The sequence below is a fragment of the Fistularia commersonii genome, chromosome 11, assembly GCF_037954325.1.
Source record: "Fistularia commersonii isolate RoL2024-O1a breed Wild chromosome 11, RoL_Fcom_v1.0, whole genome shotgun sequence".
Taxonomy (NCBI): Eukaryota; Metazoa; Chordata; class Actinopteri; order Syngnathiformes; family Fistulariidae; genus Fistularia; species Fistularia commersonii.
In genome coordinates this window covers 14,329,461-14,356,478 of record NC_141294.1, presented here as the reverse complement: position 1 = coordinate 14,356,478, position 27,018 = coordinate 14,329,461, and the positions used below count along the sequence as shown (strand labels likewise).

Genomic DNA, 27,018 nt, shown 5'->3' with positions numbered 1-27,018 from the left:
GACTCATCGGGTCTTCGGGGTCACTCTTTGAAACGCCGACGTACTTAAACCGACGGGGTTTCGTATCTTGGCGCGTCCTGAATGAATCAAAGTGTTTTTGAAATATAAAAAAAAAAAAAAAAAAAAGCGTCCGGGACGCGGGCGAGCGTACGAGTCGACGTGGATCACCGCAACGCAGATGCGCCTCCGGTGAACTTCTGAGGAACCGCTACTAAGATGACTGATGTGTGCCGGAGGCACCGATGACGAGGCGTCACTGTACGGCCGCAGAGCTGCTTCACGGTAAAACCTTCCAGCGCCGCGATACCCGTCACTGTTGTGGTTTGGAGGTGACGCCAACGAGGGTGTGAAACATCTTCACCGTCAGCGGTTGAGGGGCTCGAGAGGCGTCGACGCGTAAGACACCAGGGTGGAGGGGCTTCTTCTTGTAAGCTTGCGGCGTCGAGAACGAGAACTTCCGGTTTTCTGGAAGATGCTTCGGATCGACTCTCGGGGAGTCAGAAGGTCCCCGCTTGGATCCCCGCAGGAGTCCTCCTGTATCTGCGTGATGTTCCTCAGGGTTCCTTTCGCAGTCCAAACCCCCTGCAGGAGGTTCAGGTGTATCTCGATGTGAAAGAGTAGATAGTTGCATGTGTTGTGAAGGAGAAGGTGGATGGTTGGAGGCATCTAAGATGTTCATGACTGGTCGCTTCTCATGACATCATTTTATAGTTTTTGTAGTTTGGCACCGTCGCCGTTGGAGAAACATCATTTCAATCCTTACTTGGAAGTGAAATGATGGACGGTTGTCTTATCCTTCCATGTTATAGAGACATCCAGAAGGTTCTGCTTGGATTCCTTCCTGTGTGGAGCCTCCATGTTCTCCACGGGGTTCCTCAGGGTTCTGCGGGTTCCTCCCGCAGTCCAAACACCTGCAGGAGGTTCACCGGAGACCACAGCTTGTCCAGATGTGTGAATGAGAGGGCGAATGGTTGCACGTCTCAGTATGTGGGCTCGTGATTGGTCCGGGGTGACTGCGCCTCTCAGCCAATCACAGCGGGGAGAGGCTCCCCGCGAGCCCCACGGCAGGACAGGATGTAAATAATGAATGAATGAATGAGCGAATGTTATTTCCAAATAATTCCACGGTTTATCCTATTGGTCAGATGCATGGCGGTTACTTTGCGGCGTGGTAACGTGCACGTGTCACAGGCACACTCACACACACACACAGTCTGATGGGTCATTCATTTTTATTACACTATTAATTAGCCTGACCAGTTTTAAATTTCTCGGATTGCTTGCAAATACATCGACACAACAGAGAACATTTCGCCAAATCAAAGCATCTGTCTGCTAGTTTTGTGGAGCGTGTCTTTGGTCGAAAACGAAAATGAACGGCGGCTCCGGGCGACGAGATCCACGCCGGCCCCCCGCCATCGCGGCTGGATTGAAACATTTAGCATCCCGCACACACACACACACACACGCACACACACGCCGAGTGATTTGGATCTACTTGTGCTTCGTGCCACGCCTCGTCGATGGAGAAGAGGCCGTACGCTTGCGTTCACTTTTTTTTTTTCTTTTCCCCCCATATATATATGATACAAGCGTCTTAAATTTCCGTGTGAAAAGCATGACCCTCGATTCCAACCGATTATTGTTACGTAGAAATAAAAATACAGAATAATTACATCCAAAACACAGCATTGTAAAAGGCAGTAATGCAGCAATTAAAATCTCAATAACATTGTTTATATTTAATAAGGGTACAGATTTTCAACCGAGGACTACGTACAAATGTGATCCGGGTAACTACAGAATACACCGCTCTAAGTCGCTAAATGCTGGTAGGAAACTGTCAGTGTTTTTTTTTTTTTTTGTTTTTGTTTTTTGGGAAACACAGGCAAGCTTATTCTCATTTTTATGGTTTCAGTAGTATCATGGCAACTTACTTAAACTGTGAACATACATTTTTGTTTTTCATCCACTAACATAGCTGTACAAATTATACATAGGCTGTGACCCCCTCCCCCTCCCTCCCTCGCGCACACACACACACACACACACACACACACACATGTTCACACGCCAACGCCGCCCGTCATCACGCGACCGCCGCCCACCCAACCCAAGGAACACCAGATCGATGCGAAAACTCAAATATATATAAATATTTATAGTGCCTATTTTGGTAAAAATACAATGATGGGTGTTTTCTGCCGTTTTCTTTCGTCGCGGACCAAAAAAAAAACGCAGGCTTTCTAAACAAAACGTCCGTCGCGAAACAGCCAATTTTGGTTTTGAGTCTCTTGTATTACTGCGTTGGAGGGCCGAGGGACCGTCGCCCCCCCCCCCCCCCCCCCCCCCGCCGCGACCTTTGACCCCCGACCAAATGTGACACGAGACACACCGACGATTAACGAGTAGCCAGAAAAAAGGGGGGTCGGCCCCCTTTTTTTTTTTTTTCTTTTTTAATTTACCTACGTATACAGATTTGACAAGCTACGATGACTAATCCAGTGAAAAGCTATTGATTAATTCAGCGTCTATAGATAAACTAGAATCGGGTAAAAGTTGAGCCCCAAACGCGTCCGATCTTCTAGAAACGCATTTGCGTCCGTTTTAAAGACCGAATACACCCCGACACGTGAGTAAGGTGGTTTTCTGCCTGCACTGTATCATACACACTTTTAACTCCACACACACACACACCTGCCGCAGGCGATAACTGGCAGGCGGCTACGGCTAGTGATGAAAATGGCATCAGGCATGAATTTTCCTATTTGTTGAACGTCACTACTCCCGATAAAAGAGGCTAACTGGGGCGGGGCGGCGGGGCGGGGGGGGGGACTCACTGAAAAGAAGATGGAATCTCGATGTCTACCTTTTTTTTTTTTTTTTTTCTTTTAAATACATTCAGAAAGAAGTTACTGTGTCGTTTTTGTCTTGTGCTGGTTTTACAACAGTCCGTTTTCAATCAGCCATGTTAGGAAAAAAATGTTTCTCCCTCTCATAACAGCACAATGCACTAGTTTCATGTATTATACCATTACATCAATGCAAATGAAACCATAGAAATGTCTACATCTAGTCGTATGTATCTCTAACCTTTTATTTACATTGTCCCTTTTTTTTTTTTTTTTTTTTTTTAACGGCGACATTTCCGACGTTTTTTTTCCTTTTTTTTTTGTCAAAAAGCAATGATGGGAACAACACAAATAAAATACAGCAGCACCACGGAACAGGTTGTCATGCTTCCATTTGACACAACGGACTTCTTATTCGGTGTTGCACATCTTTTTTAGGTAGCAGTGTGAACAAACTAAATAAACTAGGTCATGGCGGATGGTGGCATTTGCCAAAACAATAAGGGTTGATTTTTAATTTTTTTTTTTTAAATCTTGTTGTCATACAATCAGCTCGTGTGTTATCTCTGGTGAGACCTGACCGTCTCTCACATTCAGTTATTTTTCACGTCAAAATCTTTTTTTTTTTTTTTTTTTAAGAGGTACTTTCCACCCTAACGGTGACAACCCCCCGCGACCACTCTCGCATTTAAATGCCCTTTTTAATTTCACACTGGGGGGGCGAAGCCATGATCCAGCCGGGTTTGTGACTCGAACTCGTCTGCACTGACACGTCACGTTTAAACACGTAGAATAAAACAAAACAATTCTAAAGCGTTATGCACCGTTCAACTGGGTCAAGTCATGCCACTCAAATTTTTTTTTTTTTTTTTTTTTTTTTTTTTAAAGTGAATAATATCCGGATAATGAAACGCCGCGGTGCCGCTAATGGAGGGGACAGTCATCGGACTCTAAACCACAGGAGGTTAAAATCACAACTGGGGGGGATGTGAGTTTGTGTCGTGTTTCGTTATTCACATTCTGGCCATGATGATGGGTCGTTGTTGGTCATTTACAATGGGTTTGGCGTGTAGCCCGTACTTATTCATTTAGATTATATTTGCAATACATCGTAAATCCATCACGAGGGGGAGTGGCTGAGACAACCACTGTATCTAAAGGAAGGGGAGGACAAAAAACGAAGCGGTCACGCTTTCTCGACGGCCCGAGCCATTCAGTTCATCTGCTCAAAGAATTTGTAGGTTGGGTTTTCGTAGCCGTGGTTCTGCATTTTGTTGAGCTGTCGTTCCTCCGGGGTCAGCATGGGGTCGACCTGCTGCAAACACACAAGAGGTTATTACACAACACGGGCCCACGTGAAAAGAAAAATATTATAACACATTAGGGTTGAGATTATGAGCTGTGATGGGAAGGGGACTAAAATCAAAACTGCACACCGTACACTTCTTATAAAAAATAAATTGGCTTGTTTAATCATTTTTTCCTGAAACTCACAACGCTGGCCTTTTCATTGTTTTACTAAAAAAAAATTAAAAAAAATCAATCTCATCTTTCATGAGTATTAAAGAGCACCGATGAATGCGATAAATTATTTCTCAGTTTATCTCCAAATGAATGATCAGATAATAATGTGATTCATAGTTCTAAATTATTTTACACTGATAAGGTTTTATCGTTCTTGATTAGTATCTGGTTTAAAACGTACTGTTGTCATACATTATGAAGAGCATTTTCATCATAAAAAGACAAGATAAAATGTATATCAAATAAATGTATAGAAAAAACAAACAAAAAAGGTCTTTTTTTAAATTATTATTATAATTACTATTTTATTTTATTTTTATTATTAAATTATCGAATTAAGTAAATTTCAAATCATTTGTGTGCCCCTGTTACTTCCGGTTCTGTCTCGTCGACATGCTGTCATCGACTATTCGGGAGCGACGTTTTGCGCAAACTTCCTTACTATTAACTAGGTAATAGTCAGACGGGGCAGTGCGGGTTGGGAGGAGCTACTAAGTTCGTTCCTCTTCTTCGTCTGCGCTGAGGGTTTGAAGGCTGTTTTAAGGCGTCCTGAGAGAAGAATCACCGCCTCCCTCGTTCCCTTCGCTATCACGTCCGTACTGACTGATCGGTTTACTTCCGGATCTCTGACAGTATTGTTTATACAAATAAAGTCCACGTGAGTAACAGGAGGGGGTCGTACTGAGGTCTGAATGGTTCATTTTCATGTCCGTCAAAATTCTTCCATACGGCTGACCAATCAACACACGGAATCTACAAGGCTTCCCATTGGCCAACGAGAGTCATCTGACTCACGAGCAAGTCTATTTAAAGTGGGCAGACGCGGACTTTCTGAGTTTCTGGCAACTTTGAACGCAGTTTATCTTGGATATTAATTCCTAATTACTTATTTATATTGTTTAAGAAGCACAAAATCGATCCGTTTAATTCATTATGTATTAAAAGCAGTCTTAAAAATTACATCACAGAGGGAAAAAACGTTTTTTTTTTTTTTAAACTATTTATCACTTGCTTATTGTTCATTCCTGCAGGAAAATAACATTTATAAATGCTTTATAAATTCTTTATCTGGTGTTATTTCCTCGTAGTCTCGTGTATAGTAACCCTGACAGTTGTGAAAGAGGCAGAGTGACCGCCGCATTTTATCATAAAATAAATGGAATTCAGAAAAAAACAATATTGCTCGTGTTTATGCAATGTCACAATTAGCGATCATGCAAGGTCTTCAAAATAAACAATTCCCTCTGGTGAAAATGGAAAAGCGCTTGTCGAGTCGCACCTCTACGATGCCGTGGCTGATGGTACCGTACGGCTTTCTGCGCACCAACAACAGACTGATCACCATCACCATGGCGATGGCCACGGCCACCACCAGCAACCCCACCATGGCGCCGCGGTTGAACGTCTCCAGAGCATCGGGTTGCTGTGAAACGACAAGTGTGACGCCACGCTCACGACAAACAGAATACGCAGGAAAAAGCTGTGCATCGGAATCTAAGAACGTTCCCCAACTGACAGCGCGCGTTATTAAACTCGAAGATGTCCAAAAGCTAATGTTGAACACTTTACCAGTTCGTCCCTCTCTATCTCTGCAGGCTTGTTGACCACCTGCTTGAGCTCCGCCGAGGTGTTGATCTGAGAGACGACAAAAATGAGAAGGGGTGGGAATTGTAGAGATACCGCCACACCGCACGCTGAACGTACGCGACTCATCGGATTACCTTCTCGTCGTATTCATAGGTGGGGTCTCTCTCAGATGTGGTATAATCGTATTCATCTACTGCAGAAACAAAGCACAGAAGCGTCACCTTGGGCTGAGAAGCACTGAAGTGGAGGTTCACCATTCACAAAACGGGGCCACTCACCTTTCTTATTAGGCTGCAGTTCTTTGGGAGGAAGAGGGAAGGCGCATTAGTGACAGCGGAAAACCATTTCTCGCTTTACCTTCTGGCATGATACAGTAGATGGCGGATGGAAGAGTGGGATTTTGGGAACGTACCGGGGTGGGGAGGGTATGGCCTGTTTGTGAACGCTCCGCCGACGTCGTCCTCGTTGTCCTTTACCTCCTCGCTCTCGGCGGGAAGGATCTCCTCGGTGGTGCGGGTTTCGGAGAAGGAGGTGGTCATGAGCTCGCTGATGTCTCCTCGCTCTACCTTCAGCAGTTCTTCTATGGGCAAACGAACAAATGCTTACATTTTCATCGTAAATTGCGTCCCCGTTAGTGACGGAAAGTAAAAGGATGAGAGATTCGGATGATTGAGAATAACAAATAGTGGACAGGGGAAAGGATGACACCAATATCTGGCATGGCCTCCTCAGGCAGGTCCTCACACAGATGACGCTGCTGTTGACCTCTGGGAGGCCTCAACATCTCGGACCAAATACACCGTGTGACACACTCAGGGCTGACAGGTTGATTTCAGGATATACGTGACGTTTTCACTGGGAGTCCAAAGGCGTATTGTACTGTTGATGTACCCGTGGAGGTAGGCTAGTGTCCAGGAGAGGTCCCTGCAGAATTTTGACTTGTATGCCCGAGGAGCAGGGGAGAAGTGTGCTGGTGCCCTTTTTTGAGAACAAGGGAGATGTCCAGAATTGGAATAAAGCTGATGAAAATATGGGAAAGAGTCTTGGAAACTAGACTGAGCGCACAACCAATGTGGTTTTTGTTTTGAGAATGTTGATAGAGAAGGTAGCAGGGGCTGCATTGTCCAATTGTAGATTTGGGAAAAGCATATGACTGGGTGCCAGGAGAGGAGCTGCGGTTGGCTGAGGAAGTCTGCAGTTGCAGAGTAAGTATGTATGCTAGAGTGGTGCAGGACATGTATGTTAGATTGTGAGACAGTGGCGAAGGATGCCGTCAGGAGTGACGGAGTTGGGAGTGCATCAGGGATCAGCTCTGAGCCCCTTCTTTTTTGCAGTGGGGATGGACAGGCTGACAGTAGAGGTTAGACAGGAATCTCCATGGACCATGATGTTTGCAGATGACACTCTGATCTATCCTGAGAGCAGTGAGCTACGACATTTTTTCAAGAGACAAAGAGTCTGGCAAGCTGAGAGATGATCGGTTTTAAGGTTCCTTGGAGGTGAAATTTTATCGCCCAGTACTGCAAGATGTGACTTATGAAAACATTACAATCACAAGGTTGGAAGACGGATTCTGTTCAGATTCATAAAGCGACATATGACGGAAGCTTACGAATGTCATTGTGCAACTCCTCTGTCAAAGTGGGGTCCTTGTAGAGAAGGGCGAGACTTTGGTTCATTCTCTCCTCGATCACGTGGAGATGGGTGTAGACCTGCAGAGGAGATGAGTCAGCGGCGTCGAGCTTTCCGAAACAACCGCGAGAAACCAGGTCCAGCTCAAATGCATCATCCACTTCCGCTCTCACACACCTGGAATTTCATCTGCTCCGCCTTCTGTGGGTCCACGTCCACGATATGCTGGTAGTGCCTGAGTGTGTGTTTGCGGTCCTTCTGCTCCACAGCCATGTATCTCTTGAGGGCCTGCAGCACACGCTCCGGCTGCAGAAGAAAAAACAAGGTGTCAAACCGTGCAGAATTACAGCGCAAGAACAACCCAGAGCGTCGGGCTGAGGGTCGGATTCGTCTTGCAGGTAAATGCACTCCAAGGTGGAGCCACCTGAGGGGGATCAGACTGCACGGCGTTCAGGTAGTTCTCCAGGGCCAGGCGGCGGTTGTTGTTGAGTATGGCCTCCACTCTGGCCAGGTGAGTCTCCATAAGCCTCTGGCGCTCACCGGCGACCTGCTCCTCCAGCGTCTGCAGCACCGACTGGAAGTGCTAGGAGGACATTACACATGGTTAGTCCATATCTTCTTCTTCTGGCTGCTCCCTTCAGGGGTCTCCAAAGTGGATCACCTGCCAACTTCTAACACAGATCTCCTCCCACATCAACTCTCTGATTTACTCCTGCCTGGCAGTTCCAACCACATCCCTCCACTGTCCAAGCCATCTCAGTCTGACTTTATCTCCAGAACATCTACCGTGCACCGTCCATCAGATGGCCTCGGTCCGGATCCTCTCCGTTCTCCTCGCTCTCAAAGAGAACCTCCACATCTTCATCTCATCTCCGTCTTCCATATTGTTCTTTCATACAGGCTGAACTTTTCTCCACCCATTCCTACAATCTTGTACACATCTCCTCACTTGGGTCATTCACAACCTTCAAGCCTCTGCTTTCCAGAGCATACCTCCACCTCGCTAGATGTTCCTTCACCCCTTTCATGCTACCGCTAGTCCATTGCGGTTCTTGTCTGAGCTCACCCGTCCATCACCGATCCCGGATGTTCTCCTACACGATTGGTCTGGAGAACTTTAAGAAGATAATGGAAATAAAAGAACTTGTCCGCTTACCTCGTTGAGGGCCTGTCGCTCTGACTTTGGAAGATTCTTGGACTGGTTGTCTGCCTCGGCCCATTCCTTCATGATCTACGGAAAAATAATACGTTAGCGTACCCGTGAAGAGCGACCGCACGAACCGGGCGTACGTCAGAACATGCTGATCTCCCAAAGAAGATCTCGAGCGATTGTGATTCCGTGACGGCTGGAGTGTCACCGCAGCGTTTAAGTCCTTCACACCCTGACAAAACAACTGCCAATCACTCATTCCTGGGGGGACGACGATTCTCAAAAAGAACGCTCGCTAGTTAAAAACACAGCTTTTATGTGCGTCGCTTTTATTTCTGGTGATTTGTCCTGAAGCATGATTGAGTCTTTTAAAGGAAAGACAACGAGAACCTGCTTTCAGGCTCAGTCTTTTCCACAAAAAGGTGCCATGTGAATGAGAGGCGTCAAACTCGAGGCCCGCGGGCCAAATGTGGCCCGCCACATCATTTTATGTGGCCCGCTAGAACGTCTTCAAGTCTGATTGTCTTAAAATAAATAAGTCAAATGCCTGCATTGACCATAAACTACATTTCCCACAATCCATGTCAATCATGTTACCCGCACAGTGACGCCATCCCGCCATTAGATCGCAGTGTGTCCACATTTATGGTATTTTCAACAAGTGGAATTGACGTCCAGAAACGTCCAGAAAGAGAAAAGCGAATGCAAATGGAAGACTGTTTTAAAATAGGAAGGCGGATACATGTTTGTGCTTCAAGGAGAAAAAAATACCGTCTTTTGTGTTACAAGGCAGCGTCGGTTGTCGAAGAGTGCGATCGGTATTTTGACAACAAACGCCGAGCTAAGTATGCTAAAGCTAGCCTTCCAAAAAAACAGCAAAAGGCCAGGAATTAAAAGCCAAACTATGATGGCAGCAGAATGCGTTCACCAAAGACACATAACTTCTTAACATCTATGCAAATGCATAGCATATTGGCATATAGCATATAGCATATTGGATTTGAATGAGTTATTTAACATTAAGAAGTAGTTACATTTATTTTACATTTGTTTCCATGTAGTTACATTCATAGTGTTACAATTAATGTGTCAGTTTGACACCCCTGCTGTATGACGTCCACATGAGAGGGTGAATAATTCAATGTCTAAATATGATGCAATGTTTCTACAGGTCGACCAATGAGGGCGAATATAATCCCCGGACCCCGCTAAGCGGAACGGATAATGAATGAAAGAATTCATCATTAGATAACTCCATTTTTCCGACTCGTTTTACTCCTCTGAGGTCTTTTTTTCCCATTTACTTCATCCGCCTCCCCGAATGCCAATAAACCGAACACGGCCCGAGAATTAGATGAAGGAACGAGAGCGATGAAGAAGAAAACCTCTGCTGTCAGAAGAGCCACCTACCGGCCCGCAAACAATTAACCTGCTCTCAACCCTGTGAAATTCACCTCGTTGATGCGCTTCATCCGCCGCTCCTCCAGGTCCGTTTTGGCACGCAGGAAGTTGGCATGTTCGGTGTCGTCGACGGGCTTCTCGAAATAAACATCGACTCCATCTGTGGGCCGGGGAGTGGTCACTGGACGGGACGGAGACAAGGCGGAGGTTATTAGAATCGTTCTGTGGTGGGCCGTCAGGGCCTGCAAAGCCTTATCTGCTGGCCTAAATAAAATCTGAATATTTTGAATCTCGAATCTGATTGAATAATTCCAAATGGTCCGTCCGCTTCCTTTCATAGCTTTTTCCGTGACTGTGCTGCTTCCAGACATGTGCAGGACTAGAATATTGTGATAAAGTTCTTTATTTTCTGTAATGCAATTAAAAAACAAAAATGACTTTTTCATGAAATTCTAATATTTTGAGAGAGGATTTTTGAGTTTTCTTAAGATGTAAGCCATAATCAGCAATATTAAAATAGGCTTGCAATATTTCAGTTGATTTATAATAAATCCAGAATGTATGACATTCTTGTTTTTGTAATTGCATTAAAGAAGATAAAGAACTTTATCACAATATTCTAATTTTCTGAGGCAGTCCTGTATTTTTATTGAGCAAAGAGCATTTAACCAATCATCTTTCAGCTGTTATTTGTTGCCAGGCAGGGTCAAAGTCAAAGAAATAGGCCAGCAGAATCCGATTCACAGGCGTTCTGGCAAAAAATAAATGTTGATGAAACTGTTGCTTCAACCAATAAGATTTTGAGATGTGACACCAAGGCCTTCTAGAAGGCTACGCTAACGTCAGTGTGTCACATGCCTTTTGACTGGATCGTCAGAGAGCGTACTAGCCAGAGCGAGTGGGCCGCAATTATGGTTTATGCAAAACTTTCATGGGGGAAACCAAAGTGGATCTAGAATTTAGTGAGCAAGTGCACAAGGAAACGCACTCCACAACCAAAAGGTGAAGAAAAATAGGCAAATCTTAAAAAGACTTGACAGTTTTACAGCCATAACCCGACACCGGGGGCCGGAAAAGAATAAACCGGTATTCAATTAAAATGTATTTGTGTTAAATTTGAAGATAATGGCGATCTTGTAATATCTAAATAAAAATGTTCAAATGTTTGTTTTTTTTTGTCTGCGTTTTCGGTTTGCTGTCGGTAGAAGTTCACAAATACTCAAAAAGACTGATTTTGCTTGAAAGTAATCTTCAACCTTTTTGGAGCTCAAAATGTTTTTCATGCAGAAATGTCATTTCATTTTCTCTGCAGTCCATTGATTTATTTATTTTTCTTTTAAAGCAACACGTTTTGTTTATGCATAGCATAAAGGCCAAAAAAATAAAATGTTATATGCCATGTTAGTTCATTTCAAATCTCAAAAGGGTCGTGTGGCTCCCGGTGTTTTCTTTACTGTGGGGAAACAAGTATTTTCAATCCATATCAAATTTAGAAACTCCTTATTTTTTCCTTTTTGTTTAATTTTGTATGGATGATTACACACAAAATAATGTCGGTACATTTATAGGATCATTTATGATTTTAAAGTTGAAGTAAAATGCCAAAAATGTAAATATTTAAATTGCAATTTTCATTTTGTTCAATTTGCATGATACCCAGTTGGCCTGCGCATAAAAATTAAGAAATATGGCCAAAATAATTAACCACCCCTGCTTTTTTTATATTATACTATATACTTTTACACTTCAGATTTAATTTTGTTAGATGAGCAATATGATGTCTTGAACTGTTTTTAAAAGATGAAAACATGCGGTTCGTGTAGTTCCACTTCGCCTTTGGCCGCGATGATTAAAACCTGTATTCCCTGTTGAGGTTTGTGTTTTATGGTCTGGTTTGACACAACCCAAGAAAGTCGCGCCCAAAGAAGGCTTAGAAATGTGATACATCTGAGGGAGGCGGGGGGGCGATTTCAGGTTTTTTTGATCACTGTCACACCAGATCTTAACTAAAATGGAAAAGATGGTGCAATCGGTTCTGCATGTGATTCCCTCCGTGAGTCAGAAGGACCCCTGATGTGCTCGCTTGAACTTTTCCTTCACCAGCTTTGTGGCTGAGGCTTGAAAAAAGTGATTCCCATGTTGGCGACAGGGAGGCCAACAGGCCTCGGGGCCTCCCGTTTCACGTAAACGTTCTGTTTCGTTTTAAGTCGCCGCTTTTAAATGGTCCCAGAAAAGCTAGACACGCTAGACCAGAGGACACCAGGGACGCTGCGGTGAACATGCCTTCTTCTCATTCTTCTTCTCTCGGCTTTTCCCTTCAGGTGTCGCCACAGTGAATCAACTTTCTCCATCTAACCCTATTCTCTGGATCCTCCTCTCTCACACCAACTACCTTCATATCTTCTCTCACGACGTCCATCGATCTTCTCTTAGGTCTTCCTCCAGACCTCTTGCCTGGCAGCTCCAATTCCAGCATCCGTCTACCAATATATTCTCCATCCCTCCTCTGTCCATGACCCAACCATCTCAGTCTGGCTTCTCTGACCTTCTCTCGAAAACATCTAACATGCGCTGTTCCTCTGATAGACTCATTCCTGATCCTCTCCATCCTGGTCACTCCCAAAGAGAACCTCAACATCTTCATCTCTGCAACCTCTAGTTCTGCCTGCTGTCTTTTGGTCATTGGAACAGTTTCTAGTCCAAACATCATCGCTGGTCTCACCACTGTCTTGTACACCTTTCCTTTCATTCTGGCTGAAAGTCTTCTATCTCTTGGTACCCCTGACACTTTTCTCCACCCTTTCCGACCTGCTTGGACCGTCTCTTCACCTCTTTTCCACACTCTCCTACGCTCTGGACTGCTGACCCAAAGTACCTGAAATCCTCCAACCTTCTTGATCTCCACTCCCTGTAGCCTCACCGCTCCACCCGAGTTCCTCTCATTCACACACATATATTCTGTCTTGCTGCGACTAACTTTCATTCCTCTCCTTTCCAGAGCATACCTCCACCTCTCTAGATGTTCCTCTACCTGTTGTCTGCTCTCACGACAGATCACAATGTCATCCGCAAACATCATGGTCCATGGAGATTCCTGTCTAACCTCATCTGTCAGCCTGTCCATCACCATTGCAAACAAGAAGGGGCTCAGAGCTGATCCCTGATGGAGTCCCACCTCCACCTTGAACTTCTCTGTTACCCCTACAGCACACCGTACCAGTGTCTCACAGCTAGCATGCCTGGAGGAGCTAAAACATGTGCATGCTTAGGGTCACTTCCTGTAAAACGCCAGCGAGTGTGAACATCGACAACGATACAGGGTTTGTACGGAATGGCGAAGAGGTGGAGTTCTTGCTTGGAGTGACTCTGAGCTCCAAAAGAATGTAGACTAGAACTCGTGGAAGTCAGAGTTCTCTGGAGTTGGCCCTTGTTACGGCCGACCCGCTCGCACATGGCAACTGACCGCAGTCTTAGTGAGCGTGCCCAAATTTGGAGTATCACGTTCTTAAGTCTTTCAACTCCGCAGCCTGTGTTGGTACTACCGGAATTTCCAGACGATGAGTCGCAACTTTTTTCATTTGAACAACGATGCGGCTAATATATGGATTTTTTTAGGGGGGGAGAGCTAAAAAGCTTCACGCCGCTAAAACATTTCTCCTCGTCACATCGGACCAATGAAATAACCGGGAAATTCTGAGTCCGTTCAACTCTGACACCAAAGAAGACGACTTTGACGGTTTTAGTGCGCAGGAGGAAGCCCGAGATAGCGATCAGCTAGCCGATAACCGCTGCTGTGAGGAGGGATAGTGAAGATCTGGGTAGAAGGATGATGAAGTTCCAGGTCTAGAGGAAGACCAGAGAGGAGGTTTATGGATGGAGGGAAGGAGGTCTGAAAGTTAGTTGGCGTGAAAGATGAGATGATTGGCTGAAGCCCCTGAAGGGAGCAGCCAAAAAGAAAAAGATGGGTATGTCTGCTTGGGCGAGTGCAGATTCTGGTGAATAATACAGCAGCCGGGTAGACGCTCAGACACAGGAAGTAGCGATGATGCTCACAGCTGTCACCCTTCATTTGCGGTGCAGAGGTGGTGGGCTTCTGGCTTTTCTTGTAATAGGAGGAGTCAAGGTAGTCCGAGGCCTGGTAGGGTCCGGAGTCGATAGGGTACTCGTACTCCTCCGGGTCGTTCACGGCTATTTGCTCCTCTTCGTCCTCCGCCATCTCGTCCTCCTCGTCCACGTCTTCTTCCTCGTCCTCCATCTCCTCCTCTTCGACCACCTCGTCGTCCTCTTCCATGTCCACCTCGTCCATGTCGGTATCGGGGGAGGGGCTCGGGGCGGGCGCCGTCACTTTAACCCTGCGGACAACAGCGGTTACTCGCCGCTTCCACCTTGTGAAGACACGGCGATCGTCCGCTAGCGAGGCCTTACGCGGAAACCAGGTTCCCGCCGGTCTGGGACGTAAGGGAGTGCAGACCGGTGGAGATTTCCCTCTCCTCGTTCTCCGCCTTGCTGCTGGAAATCCCTCGGCCCGGGCAGCAAACGTACTCCACCCCGCGGAAATCATCTCCACATGGCAGAAGCATCCCGTAGCTGTGGAGCTCCAGATTCTCTGCAGTGCACGCCTGAAGGCAAGGGCATATTTATCTGGTCAATAACGGACAGAAGGCAGCGAAGCCTCCGCGCTCGATCACGTATCTAAAATATAATCGGAACGAATTTGTCGGAATGTAAAACCCGGTGTTTCGTGGAGGTCTGATCTTCAGGGCGACCGAAGCGCAGATCGGAGGGAATCGTTAAACTCCCGTTCTGTCGCTGTTACAGCACTTCTGACCGTCGGGCGCTGCCTCTGAACGTAGCGTCCGATCGGAGTGCGAAACCGCCCCTTTTCGGGGAGATTTTCAGTCAGATTGAGGAACTCTCATGGAAAATCCTTCTTGTTTTCTCCCAAAAACAGGCACCTCAATGCGTTTGCCTTTGGTTCCGACACGGTAGTTCTGGCAAAAACCAAACCGGCTCCGTTTTCATAGATATCTGAAGCTAAACTGATAATTCTTCTCCGAAGGATCCGCTTTGTCCACTCGTGAACAATCTCAGATGTACCGTCTTGTAGTTTCTGTAGCTTGAGGGAACGTCTTTGCGCTAATATCTCCATCTATTGGTTACAAGTTGTATTGCTGTGTCATTTTTTTACAAGACAAATGTCAATTGATCTTCGCAGTAAACTGTCCAAAACCAAACCAAACCGAACCCTCCGCTGCTCCTCTCTCATGCCGTCAAATATTAGTTTGGATCTGCCTGCATTTTACTCATTGTTTAAAGTTCACTGATTAATAAAACCCCTTTTCACCAAAGGCCACATCATAATGGTTGCCTTCCGAGGGCCACATGTAACGGTAACAATATAAATGTATTGTAAAATAACCGTAACTACTCCTTGATGTTAAATATCTCTGAATTTATGACTCATTTAAATCCAAAATGCTACATAGGTATTAGCATAGATGTAAAAGAAATGATGTTTACTAGTAGTTCCAAAGCTAGCTTTCACCGCTGCAGTGTTTGGTGAACACATTCTTCTGTCCTCCTTGTTTGGCTTTTAATTTTTGGACAATTTGTTGTTTTTCGGGAAGGCTAACATTAGCATACTTAGCTCTGTGTTTGTTGTCAAAATACCAACGTAGATTGGACTCTTTGATAACCGACTCTTCTTCACGGCACAAAAGACACGCCGCTCTTTCTCCTTGAAGCGCAAACATGTATTCGAAACAACTTTTCTCTCCCTGGACATTTAGGGATCATTTGTTTTTCTCAATTCTACTTGTTGAAAATAGCATCGATGTGGATTCACTGCGATCTGATGGCGTCACCTGGCGGGGAACATGATCGACGTGATTGGTGGGAAATATATATGTCTGTGCAATATTCAGAACTGTGCAATATTTCATTTCATAACAGCTACACTACAATTTTTCCTTTTATCATACTATTGTGCACTCCTTACCTCACTTGTTACTAAGACACTTATCGTTTTATCACTTGTTTACTAAGACACTTTATAGTTTCACTGAGACACTTTATAGTTTATTTTTATTTCTAATTCTGCCTTTTTCTTTTTAGTATTTATTACTGTTATATTTTCTGTAACTCTGGCACAACAATTTAATTCGGGATTCATAAAGTTGTTCTTATCTTATCTTAGTTTATGCTCAATGGACGGGTTTAATTTAAAACAGACCTTTTAAGACGTTCTCGCGGGCCACAAAATGATGTGGCGCGCCACATTTGGCCCGCGGGCCTTGAGTTTGACACGTAGTTTAATGTAAAAGTGCTCTTTACTTTCAATGTACTTATTAATATTTAGTTTCCATGTCAACGTGGGATTGTGAGAAACATCCTCTCCGTTCCTCTGCATGTCCAGTACATGCAGACAAATCGACAAAACAACAGACTTTGACATTTAGACGGGAAATACGGGTGGATCGGCCTCCTCTCACCTCCTTGGCGATGTTATGCCAGTACACGTATTTCTTGCAGGTGTCCATGTGCGCCTGGCGGAGGAAACGGCATCGGTCGGGGACCAGCAGGGCCTCGCTCACGTACTCCCCTTCTGCAGGAGGAGGGGGAACTGAAGAGAAACAAACCGTTTCAATCGGATGCTAAGCTAGGCTAACGCTAGGCTAACGCTTTTTTTTTTTTTTTTTTGATAAAATCCAGCACTACGGACATAAAGGAAATAAAGCGATGCTTCCAGATCAGAGGTTCATCAACCATCCGACTGTGCCTACAGCTGAACACAAACACAATGCTACGCTTAGCTGACTTCTTTTCTAAAATACTGGAAATAAAAAAGGTTGCTTTCTTTTTTTTTTTCTTTCAGGAAACCAAAAATGTATTATTTTTTATTCTTTTCTCCCCCAAATCTGTTTTGTTTTAATTTTCCCAGGTTTTCTAAAATACTACTACTAATAATTCTGTCAATTTTTATTATTTCATCATAATAATGATAGATAATTATTATTATTCCCGTCTTTTTCGCACTATAAGGCACGCTTAATATTCCTTAAATGTTCTCAAAAATCATCTGTGCGCCTTATGTATTAATTCTTGTTGCGCTTACTGACCTCCAACCAGTTTAATGTGTCACACGGCGCTCGGACTTCCGTCAAATTGCTTAAATGCCACTTTGGTAAGCGAGCTTTCGCACCTGACACGGGGACGCCGTGCTAAAGTCGCTCCTCGGTTGAATCTCGGCTGCGACGTCGAACAACGTTAGATAAATAAAATCTAGTGCTGAAATACAATGTTATTCCAAGCTCACGCTAACTTCAGGTGTCCGCTATCGCCGGCAACCATAAACCAATCAGAACAGTTGGTAGCACGCTTACGTACGATGCTTTTTGTTCTAGCGGTACGTCCTGCGCGTACTGAGTGGGGAGGAACCAAAATAGAAAGCTATATAATTAATAATAATAATACAAAGAACAGTAAAGATCAAGAGAAATAGATACAAGTTAAGTTAAAGGTGTGTAAAAATATATGTAACATATATACATGTGTAAAGCATAATATAATTGATCTTACATGATATTTGTGTGCGTTTGCTTTATGTACCGTTTGGTTTATCGTCTTCGCTTCATCTCCATTTCGTGGTCCGGCTTTCGCGCCTTCACTACTTGGGATGTTTTTTTTTAGGAAATCGGCTCTCGCGATTTATCGTTCTTTAGCATTTTTTGGCAGAAATTGGAAAGAAAAAATGGTGATGAAATAGCTATTTTCTACCCTAAGAAGAAAAAAACAGTAAACATAGTAAAATGAAACTAAAATTCATTTAATAGAATCAATAAAACACGAGATTTCCTTCACTGAGACGGCTGCTCCGACACGACTCCCGACAACATCGGATCCGTCGACGATGACAAGCGACGAGAAGAGGAAGAAATCCGAGTTACCGCTCTCGCGCTCCGACGACAAACGCAAAATATATCGCGAGATCTGGAAGACGACATGGTTTCGGTCGTTCCGCTTCCGTAGCTTGGTGGGCCGAGAAATTGGACCAGAAATAAAAAAGCAGAGGCAGGAACCGCCTATAACGATGTTTCCGAAGGCAAAAAACGGCAGTAACTAAGTCGCAGGGAGGTTAGTAAAGGGTTGAGTGAGGCTGGTTGCTAGTTAACATCAACCAACCACATGGTTGGAAATACCAACAAGATGATCATGTTTCTACTGAACGGAAATTGCCGTTTGTTGGGGGAACGTAACTCCAGCCAGACGCGAAGGTCCACTGCAGACTCATTCCTCGATATTGCGCCTTCTGGTCCGCAAAATACGGTTCATGGTTTATTATATTCCATGGTTACGGTATTCCTCCTTTTTAAACAGCTTCTGTTTCTCGTTTCTCGCTGAAGATGGAAACCGGACAACGATTCCTGCAGATGTAACACCTACCTTTTTGGGGTAAAAAAAACATCTTTACACCGCGGCTCCGAGTGGCTTGGGAAAATAAATGATAAATATTTAATTCAAGTATATTTCGTTTGTGTTCATTCCTTTTTTTAACTTTTAGTTCTAAGTTGGAAGATTATTGCGATCTTGAAATTTTGAATAAAATAATATTCATTATTTTTCACCGCTCGAAATGGCGTCACACTCGCGGAAGCCGGTATACCCGCCAGCCGGTAAAGTCCCAATTTGCAGATGCTGTGCGCAGAAGTTCAGGAGCAGAAGTCCCATAAACCAGTTAAAAGAAATATTTATGAAGATATTTATTTTTTTATTGTTTACTGACACAGTGATTTTTTTCCCGATTTATTTTTAAAATTCAGGTCTACACGCTCTGAAAGCCCAAAGCTCAAAATGAGTTCATTACATAAATAAAATTTAATTTTCTCTGTAATACTTTGTGAATTTCAGAAGCAACACACTTGTTTATACAAAGTGTAAAGGTAATAAAAAGCAATATATACAGCGGTACCTTTATTTTAGTCGTCAAAAAGTAATTGCGGCTCCCGGTGTTTTCTTTTCCGAGGAAACCGGGTCCAAATGGCTCTTTGGGTGTTCCGGGTTGCCGACCCCTGGACTAAACCCTTCTGGTTTCCCCCCCAGGAGATGAGGTCCACACGTTCTCCGTGGTTCTTACCTAGACAGCGGTAGGGCACGACTATGTAGGGGCGCGTCTGGCAGTGACCCCAACCCTTCTCGCACCAGTAGGGGATGGTGACGGGGCTTTTGGACTCTTCTACGTGGGAGATGGGAAGAGTTGGGTACACCTGTCCGTACAACGTACATGCAGAAGACACAGAACAGATAGATGGATGGAGAGAACGGGAGGGCGGAGGAGAAGGTTTGGGGGCGTCAGTCGGAAGAGGAGGTCCGGTGCTGGATCGCGGGGATCGGGGGCGGCGGAGGGGGGATGAAGGGGGAAGGTTGAGGTTTGGGCAAATTTGATTTCCTGGTCTCGAAGCTGCTGTTTTCGGTGAATATTTGTTTGGCGTTTCTGATTTTTCCCGTGTGTTTAACCAACCGGATGGAAAAACCTGTCGCGTGTGTGTGTGTGTGTGTGTGTGTGTGTGTGTGTGTGTGTGTGGTCTTCTCCGGCCTCCAGGTGGCACCAGATTGCATTTTACCCCCTTTTTTTTTTTTTTTTTCCCCTCACAATTTGTCTTGTTTTTCATCTGGATGGGTTTTAATTATGGAGAGTTAAAGTAAAAAACATCCGCTTCTCAGTTCGAGATGGGTGTCGGATCCAAAAAGTCACCTAAGTAGAGTTTTAAATACATCCACACACCAAAAATGCTCCAAAAATGCTTACCGTGAGCATCTGAGGAAGAGTCTATGTTTGCTCGAAACGTCGTGCGTGCGAGGATACGTTTTGTTTTTTGTGTTAAATGTAAAATAGATTATTTTCGGAGTATTTTTGGTGTGTGGATTTTTTTTTTACTGTGGATAAACAGGAGTCACCCCCCCCAGATCAGGTGGAGATACACATATCGGGCAACAGGAGGAGGACGACTGGATGGCGGTGCAGATGAAATACGGGATATTCCATAAGACCAGCATCGCACCACTATATATAGTGCAATATATAGATTGGTCGGACAGATGTTGGAAAGATCAAACCAGATGGAAGAACGTTAATATTCCTAAAGTCTACGGGATTCCAGAAGCATCTCCTGGCGCCGAGGCTGGTTCTAGAGCGGCCGTCGGGCGGCGGGGGTCGATCGGGGATCGACGTGGACCTCACCTCCTGGCAGTAGGACAGGATTTCTCCGGGCTCCTTGAAGCAGTCCTTGCGGCCCTGAGGGTCCGGCTCCCACTGGCCGCTCTGCTGGTTCATGTGCAGGAGCTGACGTCCGCAGAACATGGCGATCTGCGGCTCCACGTTCTGAGGGCCGGGTCCGTTCACCTCGCTCATGGCCAGAGCCTGGAGAGACAACGAGCGAGAAGGTTAGAAGCTGCACCTTCAGCTCCGAAACAAATGGAGGTTCATTCATGGAATAACAACCGTGGGCCATCGGATGTTGGCGTGTTCTTATCTTCTTATCTAACCCCGTTAGCCGTTAGCTACCTCCACGTGTGGGAGGACGCTCGGTTTTCTCGCTGCTTCTGTCCAGAGAAAACATCTGATAGTGTTTAAAAATGCCGCTCTTCAAGAAGCATCTAGCGTGGCTTATGAGTGCCGCCAATCACCGAGCACCTTTGAGAGCCTAAGGTGGTGCTAAAAGCTAAGAGGGTTCTTGGAGCTGAAGGTCTCCGGCCTCTTCTGCCGTCTTCTGGAAGCGGATGAAGGCGGCTGAAGGCAAACCGGAAAACCTCGCGGGGACACGACGCTCTCCAAATCCGGGAAGGAGACCGAGGTCGACGACAAGAAGGCGGAGGAAGGAAGGCAAGGAGGACGGCGTTAAAAGCTAAAATATAGGTTAGCGGCTAACAGCTCCTCTCATCCAGCTGACTCCTTGGATGTTGCTATTGATCGCAGGATATGTTGCCTCCACCGGGGGGGGGAGGAGGCCCCAGGAGACCTTGGGGGTGGAGAAGAAGAAGCAGCAGCAGCGGCCGGGAGTCAGGTGTTAATACCAGCTCATTGACCGATGAGCCACTTGGACTACATTAACACGGAGACAAAGAGCCGGGGGGCGACGGCGGGGGGGTCGGGGGCAAAAAACATGACAAACAAGGACCGCTTTCCCGGAGAAAACATGTAAGTAGGACCTCCTGTCAGAACCAGACTCCACAACCTCCAACCCCCCCCAGAAAAGCGAGTGTCCGACCTCCTCCCGGCGCCGTCGCACGACTCGTACCCTTTCATCTGCGGGCGGCAGGCGGATCGGCTCGCCGCTGACGGCCGGCGCCGCCGAGCCAATTAGGAGGAAGTCGCCCAAAGGGAGGTAACGGTGGTGGACGAGTGACGCCTGATCAAAGGGAAGCCCCGCTTCGGACGGCCGCGGCACGAGCGTTTGAAGTCCTAATTAAAATTAATATCGAATAAAATAAATATATAGCGCCCCTTTGAGTGGATGTACAATAAATATAATAAGCTGTGAGCGGCCCGCTCCGTGTAATCATGCTAAGAGGGGAAGTGTTTCTGCAAGTCTTTGCAGATTTCTTACAAACCGCCCGCGTTCCCTTCATTACCGCTGGTCGTTTCCAGGCCGACCGAGCGTTTCTGCGCAGAATTTTTCAAATATTAAAAAAATAAAAGGTTAAAATCCGACTCCTCTCGGTGCCCGGGAGGAGTCGGATCCAGGCAACGCTCGCTCACTCGCAGCGCTTTCCTGTTCGGTGATGACGAACGATGTAAAATCAACCTAGCTGGCAGTTTTTGGACACTTGGACACTCTTTTTGGACACTTTTTTTGGACACTTTTGTACACTGGGACACTCTTTGGACACTTTTTTTGGACACTCTTTTGGACACTTTTGGACACTTGGACACTCTTTTTGGACACACTTATTGGACACTCTTTTGGACACTTGTACACTGGGACACTCTTTTGGACACTCTTTGGACACTTTTTTTGGACACTCCTGCTAGCGCTAGGAGCGTTAGCAGCTACATGCTAATACCTCAATACTAGCTTTGATATCCATAAAAGAAATAAGAAAGGTGGACGCCTGCAGGACTCTGGAGAAGATTCCAGCGACAGGAGGGGATCCGGGGATATCTTGTCGAAATTTTCCTGTCTCGGCAACTGGACTTGAATTTCTCCAATGAGAGGAGAAACGTCTTCAAGTGAAGAACTTCAAGTCCAGTTGCCACGACAAGAAGGTTTTGACTAGAAGTCGCCGTGACCTGGATGACTGAGAACCTGCACGGAGGGTGTGAACTCCCAACTCCACGACACAAATGCAAGTCCACGTTTGGGCGCCGACGTTGGATAACGTAAATCGCGGGCGTTCACCGACGCCGCTGAATCCCCTGGTCGGACAAAACTTTGCAGGAGCTGCCGATCCGCCGGTCTGGCGCGGTCCCTCGGCTAATGTCTGGACCGATATCTCTTTTTCGTTCGGGAGAAGGTCAGAGCTACGTAAAAAGAAAAAAAAAAAAATTCCGGACATTTGAGAAGATAACCTGGCAGCTCCCTGCAGCACGGCTCTCTCGTTCCGCCCGCCTTCCACTCCCGCACTTGCGGAAAATCGATGGCGAGCGACTGCAACTGTATCAGCGCGTTCCTCCGATCAATAGGAGTCCATCAGGAGCCCGAGGCCCTGACCTCCAGAACGCCACGGCAGCACACCCAATCTCCAGCCCCACACGGGACTAGATTAGATCTTCCTTTCATGATGATCCCCGGTAGGAAATACCTTTTCAAGTGGCACGCTCCGCCTCGGAGCGCCGCGGAGGCTGGAAAGCGCTTTATGACCCACTTTTGGTGCAAAAATATCACAAATATTAGAGGAACGTCAGTGGATTTGACGTCACGGCGGCCCACGCCGCACCCCGACGGAGCTCCGGGTGACATGAAGACGGGGAGCGTAGAATGGTGGCGTCTTGTAGGGCCGAGAGGGAATGTTAGCATATCCCCGTTAGCATAACAACCCCCTTTCGACGTAGCTTCTGCCGCTTAAGTTTTCCAATTGCCGTCGACAAGCCGTCGTACCGATCCACAACCCGGAAACCCAACTCAGATTGTGAAGTCAATCAAGTCCAGTTGTTTTCATGATTTGAGAATCCAGTCCAGAATCCTGCCTCCCTCTGAATGACAGCTGGGATAGGCCCCGCCCCCGGGATCCGCCCCAATAGGCTCCGCCCCCCAAGATTCTGCATTGCAAAGCTGCAGCGAACAGTTGATGCCCTCCACTCGTACGGTGGGGTTAGCAAGGCGCTAACCAGGAGCTAGCTACGTGTCCCGAGGACACTTTGGCCCACAGACAGGAGACGTGAACCGTTAACCTTCCTAGATGCTACGCTAGCTGAGCCACAATCGCGTCCTTTGCGGCGCCGAATGTCCTTCGACAGGAGCTGAGACGCACGGATCAAACCGGCCTCCTCTTTTTTGTAAAAAACGACCCACCAAGTCCTTCCGACACGTCTTCGTCCCTGCCGGTTCCTCGCCGGTGGTCATCGTTCTCCGCTCCCGTAGAGCTTTCGCACCTCGCGCTTTGACGCCGCTTCACACAACCATGGCGGCCGAGCAACGCCAGCTTTTGAGCTCCTCGCCTGAAGACGGGAGGAGGCCTCGCCCCCAACCTAGCCTCAGCTAATATCTTGAGTATTAGCATCACATGCTATCAGAGCTTCGCTACATGGAGATGGGTTTCCATGCTAGGTTGTTTTTTTCTGTTGCGCGGCATCTTACAGCACCGCGGCTACAGGAGATTGAAAACCGACGTCTCCGACACGCGTCCGATCGCTCTCCATGTGAAATAAGAGCGAAGCGTCCGCTCCGGTTTGCCGGCGGTATATCTGTTTGTCAGCAGCTGCCCGTCGAGCGCACAATATACGGTATATGTGAAAGGACTGAGTGCGCAGAAAGGTTTCTGGCGGCGTTCTCGCCGCACCGAGTCCCACATATCACGGCGAAGAGCTGCAGCTGAACCAGCAGATCAACCCCCCACCCGGTCCTCAAAAAAAAAAAAAAAAAAAGACGCCTGACAGCTCCCCGCCGCAGCCGCCGCTACATCATTAATAACAGCCCGCTGATGGAAAAGCCGCAGACGCGGATGGATTTTTCTGCCTTCCTGCCAACCCCCCCCCCCCCCCCCCCTTGCCGCCGCACGCCGATAAACTTTGCGATCCGACGCCGGTTCCGCGGCGGAGGGGAGGGGAGGGGAGGGAGGGGGACGACAAAGCAAAGCGCTCCCTGCAGAGATGGCGGCAAACTGCGATGTGCGCCGGGCCAGAAATGATGGAGCAGCTGGTGTAGATATAATAAAGCCTAATCATATTTTCATAGATATCCTTCGAGTTGAGAGCCACTAAATGTTCGCAGGAAGGAGAATAAAAGCCCACAACAGATACAATCTTGCAGTATAAATACTTCTGGCACTTAGTGCTTAGTTTTTATCCAGGGCAGTACATTTAAATGTTCCTCCGGCATCATCCCCCCCCCATCCCCTCCGCCCTCCCGACTCTTCTAATCAAATTTTCAGCACCTGTTCCGCCCGTATGTTGCAGCATGACTTCATCCTCTGAAATGATGCAATCTCCTGACCCCGGCTGGCAAGGCTCGCCGCCGCGCAAGAGCCCTCCTGTTATTTGTCACCTTTTTCCAAGATGCTGCCACCGACGTACAATGCGGTACCACGGCGTTGACTTAACCCTTCGTGCGGACAAAGTCAACCTCTGTTGCCCCTCCGGGGGGCGACGTCATACCTTCTGTATGGCGTGATGGTGTCCTACTCTTCCTTTGGTACGCCAGGGTTTTGTTGCTCAAATGAATTTTGATATAACGTGGATGTATGACAGCTGACACTTGTCTATAAGTTGGACGTGTCTACATTGTAACGTGAGATATTAACACACAAACATTTTTTAAACTTTTTATTAGACATACCGGTAACATCCACAAATAAGCAGTGGAAATGTTTTTTCCCCCAAAGAGTGCCTATAAAAAGTCCATCCATTTTCTATTACCGCTTTGTCCGACTCAGGTTGATCGCTATCTTCGTCTTCCTCCTGCGCGCTAATTCTGAAAATAAAAAAAATAATAATATAATATAATTTCCCCCCGTGGGATCAATAAAGTATTCTGATTCTGATTAAATCTGTTAAAGTCGTCTTCTTCGTTTTCAGGACTCAACGGCCTCGGAATTTCACGGTCATTCCATCCGATGTGACGAGGTCGAATGTTTTGGCGCCGTGAAGCTCGTTAGACCCCCGAAAAATCCGAAAAAATTAGCCGCTACTTAAAAAAGTAGAAGCTTCTAGTCTGGAAATGACAGTAAATGGATGCCAGTCAGAGACCTGCTGAAGTGAGCTTGAAGAGAGCTGAGGAGATGAAGTGGCGCTATCAGCGCTAATCCCTGCTTAGCGACGGATATGAAGATGCGCCCTGCTGCGACGGGGGAGTAAAACATCGCGAGGCAAGACTAGAGAAGAACGTCACGAGGTCCAGTGGAGATTTTGGACCCTTTGGAGGCCGCCGAGTAAGATCTCGCTCTCGGAAAACAAGGCCAAAGTCCTCCAGATGACCCAAAGAGAAGGACAATCGGTCGCAGCAGACGTGACGTTAACTAGCGTGCCGGACCTTCCCAAAACAAAACAGACGCATCCGATCAATAAAACATTCATTTCCATCAAATGTAGTCTATTATCGTAAAAATAAAATGGGAAAAATCAAATTACCCGACTTAAAACATGATGTTGGCCGTCTGTCTGTGGAGGTTCCCAGTGGTCAAGGTCACCACTGGGCACTCCTCATTTCAGATTGTTAATTTGAGCCGACTCATCCTTTTTGGCCTCCAGAGAACGTCCTCATCTCTTACGGGGCCCCACGAGGGTCTAAACGGGAGCGCCGTCTGCGGCGTCTGAATCGCTGGACACCGAGTGGAAGGACTTGAAAACCAGTCTGTCCCCAAAAAGACGGGGAAGTGACATTTCGAGAAGAGGTACGCTCACTGACATTGCGCTCCATCGCCATGTGAGGCGGGACGGTTGGACTACAACAACAATGGCCGACTCCAGAGAACTGCAGAGTACTCCAGAATACTCTAGAGCACTGCAGAGTACTCCAGAGTACTTCAGCTGACTCTACATTCTCTTGGAATTCACTGTCCTTGTACTTTGGGGTCACTACAAGTAGGAGCTCCATCTCTTGTCAGCCCGTACCAATACTCCATTGCTCGTACCGACTCCAGAGTACTGCAGAGTACTCCAGAGTACTCCAGAGCACTGCAGAGTACTCAAGAGTACTTCAGCTAACTCTTGGAATCAACCGTCCTTGTACTATGGGGTCACTCCAAGCAAGAGCTTCATCTCTTGTCGGCCCGTACCAATACTCCATTGATTGTACCAACTCCAGAGTAGTAAAAAGTACTCCAGGGTACTTCAGCTGACTTTAAATTCTCTTGGAATTCACCGTCCTTGTACTTTGGGGTCACTCCAAACAGGAAGTCCATCTCTTGTCACTCGCAGCAGCAGCTGAAAGGGCTTTTAGTTTTAGTCCATCGCAAAAATCACGGTGCCGCTTGCTGGCCCGGCATGTGCACCGCAGCGTTTCTGACGTTTCCTGATGGTCTGGCGTGCAAGTCATTTTCAAAATGGCTGCCGAAACTACCGTCAGTCCACCTTTAACAACGATGGCGCAAATTTAGCGATTTTCTTTGCGCTAACGAGCTTCACGCTGCCAAAACATTTTGGCTCATCACATCGGGTCGATGAAATGACCGTGAAGTTCCGAGGCCGTTCAATTCTGACACCGAAGAAGACGACTTTAA

General features: G+C 46.5%; 1 protein-coding gene across 4 annotated transcripts in view; it reads right to left on the bottom strand.

Annotated features, from left to right (window-relative positions):
* Window positions 1-1,215: 1,215 nt before the first annotated feature.
* aplp1 (amyloid beta (A4) precursor-like protein 1) overlaps window positions 1,216-27,018 on the bottom strand; it is a 44,255-nt gene continuing 18,452 nt past the window's right edge. The window contains exons 2-17 of one of the 4 annotated variants that reach the window (XM_086155167.1): window positions 20,384-20,563; window positions 19,280-19,409; window positions 16,638-16,768; window positions 14,572-14,765; window positions 14,200-14,498; window positions 10,200-10,327; window positions 8,752-8,826; window positions 8,020-8,178; window positions 7,773-7,901; window positions 7,576-7,675; window positions 6,376-6,543; window positions 6,242-6,262; window positions 6,098-6,156; window positions 5,946-6,011; window positions 5,656-5,799; window positions 1,216-4,167 (exon numbers count right to left, since the gene is read on the bottom strand). In XM_086155167.1, the coding sequence (XP_086011293.1) occupies window positions 4,066-4,167; window positions 5,656-5,799; window positions 5,946-6,011; window positions 6,098-6,156; window positions 6,242-6,262; window positions 6,376-6,543; window positions 7,576-7,675; window positions 7,773-7,901; window positions 8,020-8,178; window positions 8,752-8,826; window positions 10,200-10,327; window positions 14,200-14,498; window positions 14,572-14,765; window positions 16,638-16,768; window positions 19,280-19,409; window positions 20,384-20,563 (2,085 nt within the window). In that variant the 3' untranslated portion in view covers window positions 1,216-4,065. The remainder of the gene's footprint in view (window positions 4,168-5,655; window positions 5,800-5,945; window positions 6,012-6,097; window positions 6,157-6,241; window positions 6,263-6,375; window positions 6,544-7,575; window positions 7,676-7,772; window positions 7,902-8,019; window positions 8,179-8,751; window positions 8,827-10,199; window positions 10,328-14,199; window positions 14,499-14,571; window positions 14,766-16,637; window positions 16,769-19,279; window positions 19,410-20,383; window positions 20,564-27,018) is intronic. The other 3 variants (XM_086155169.1, XM_086155170.1, XM_086155171.1) reach the window with 3 other exon arrangements.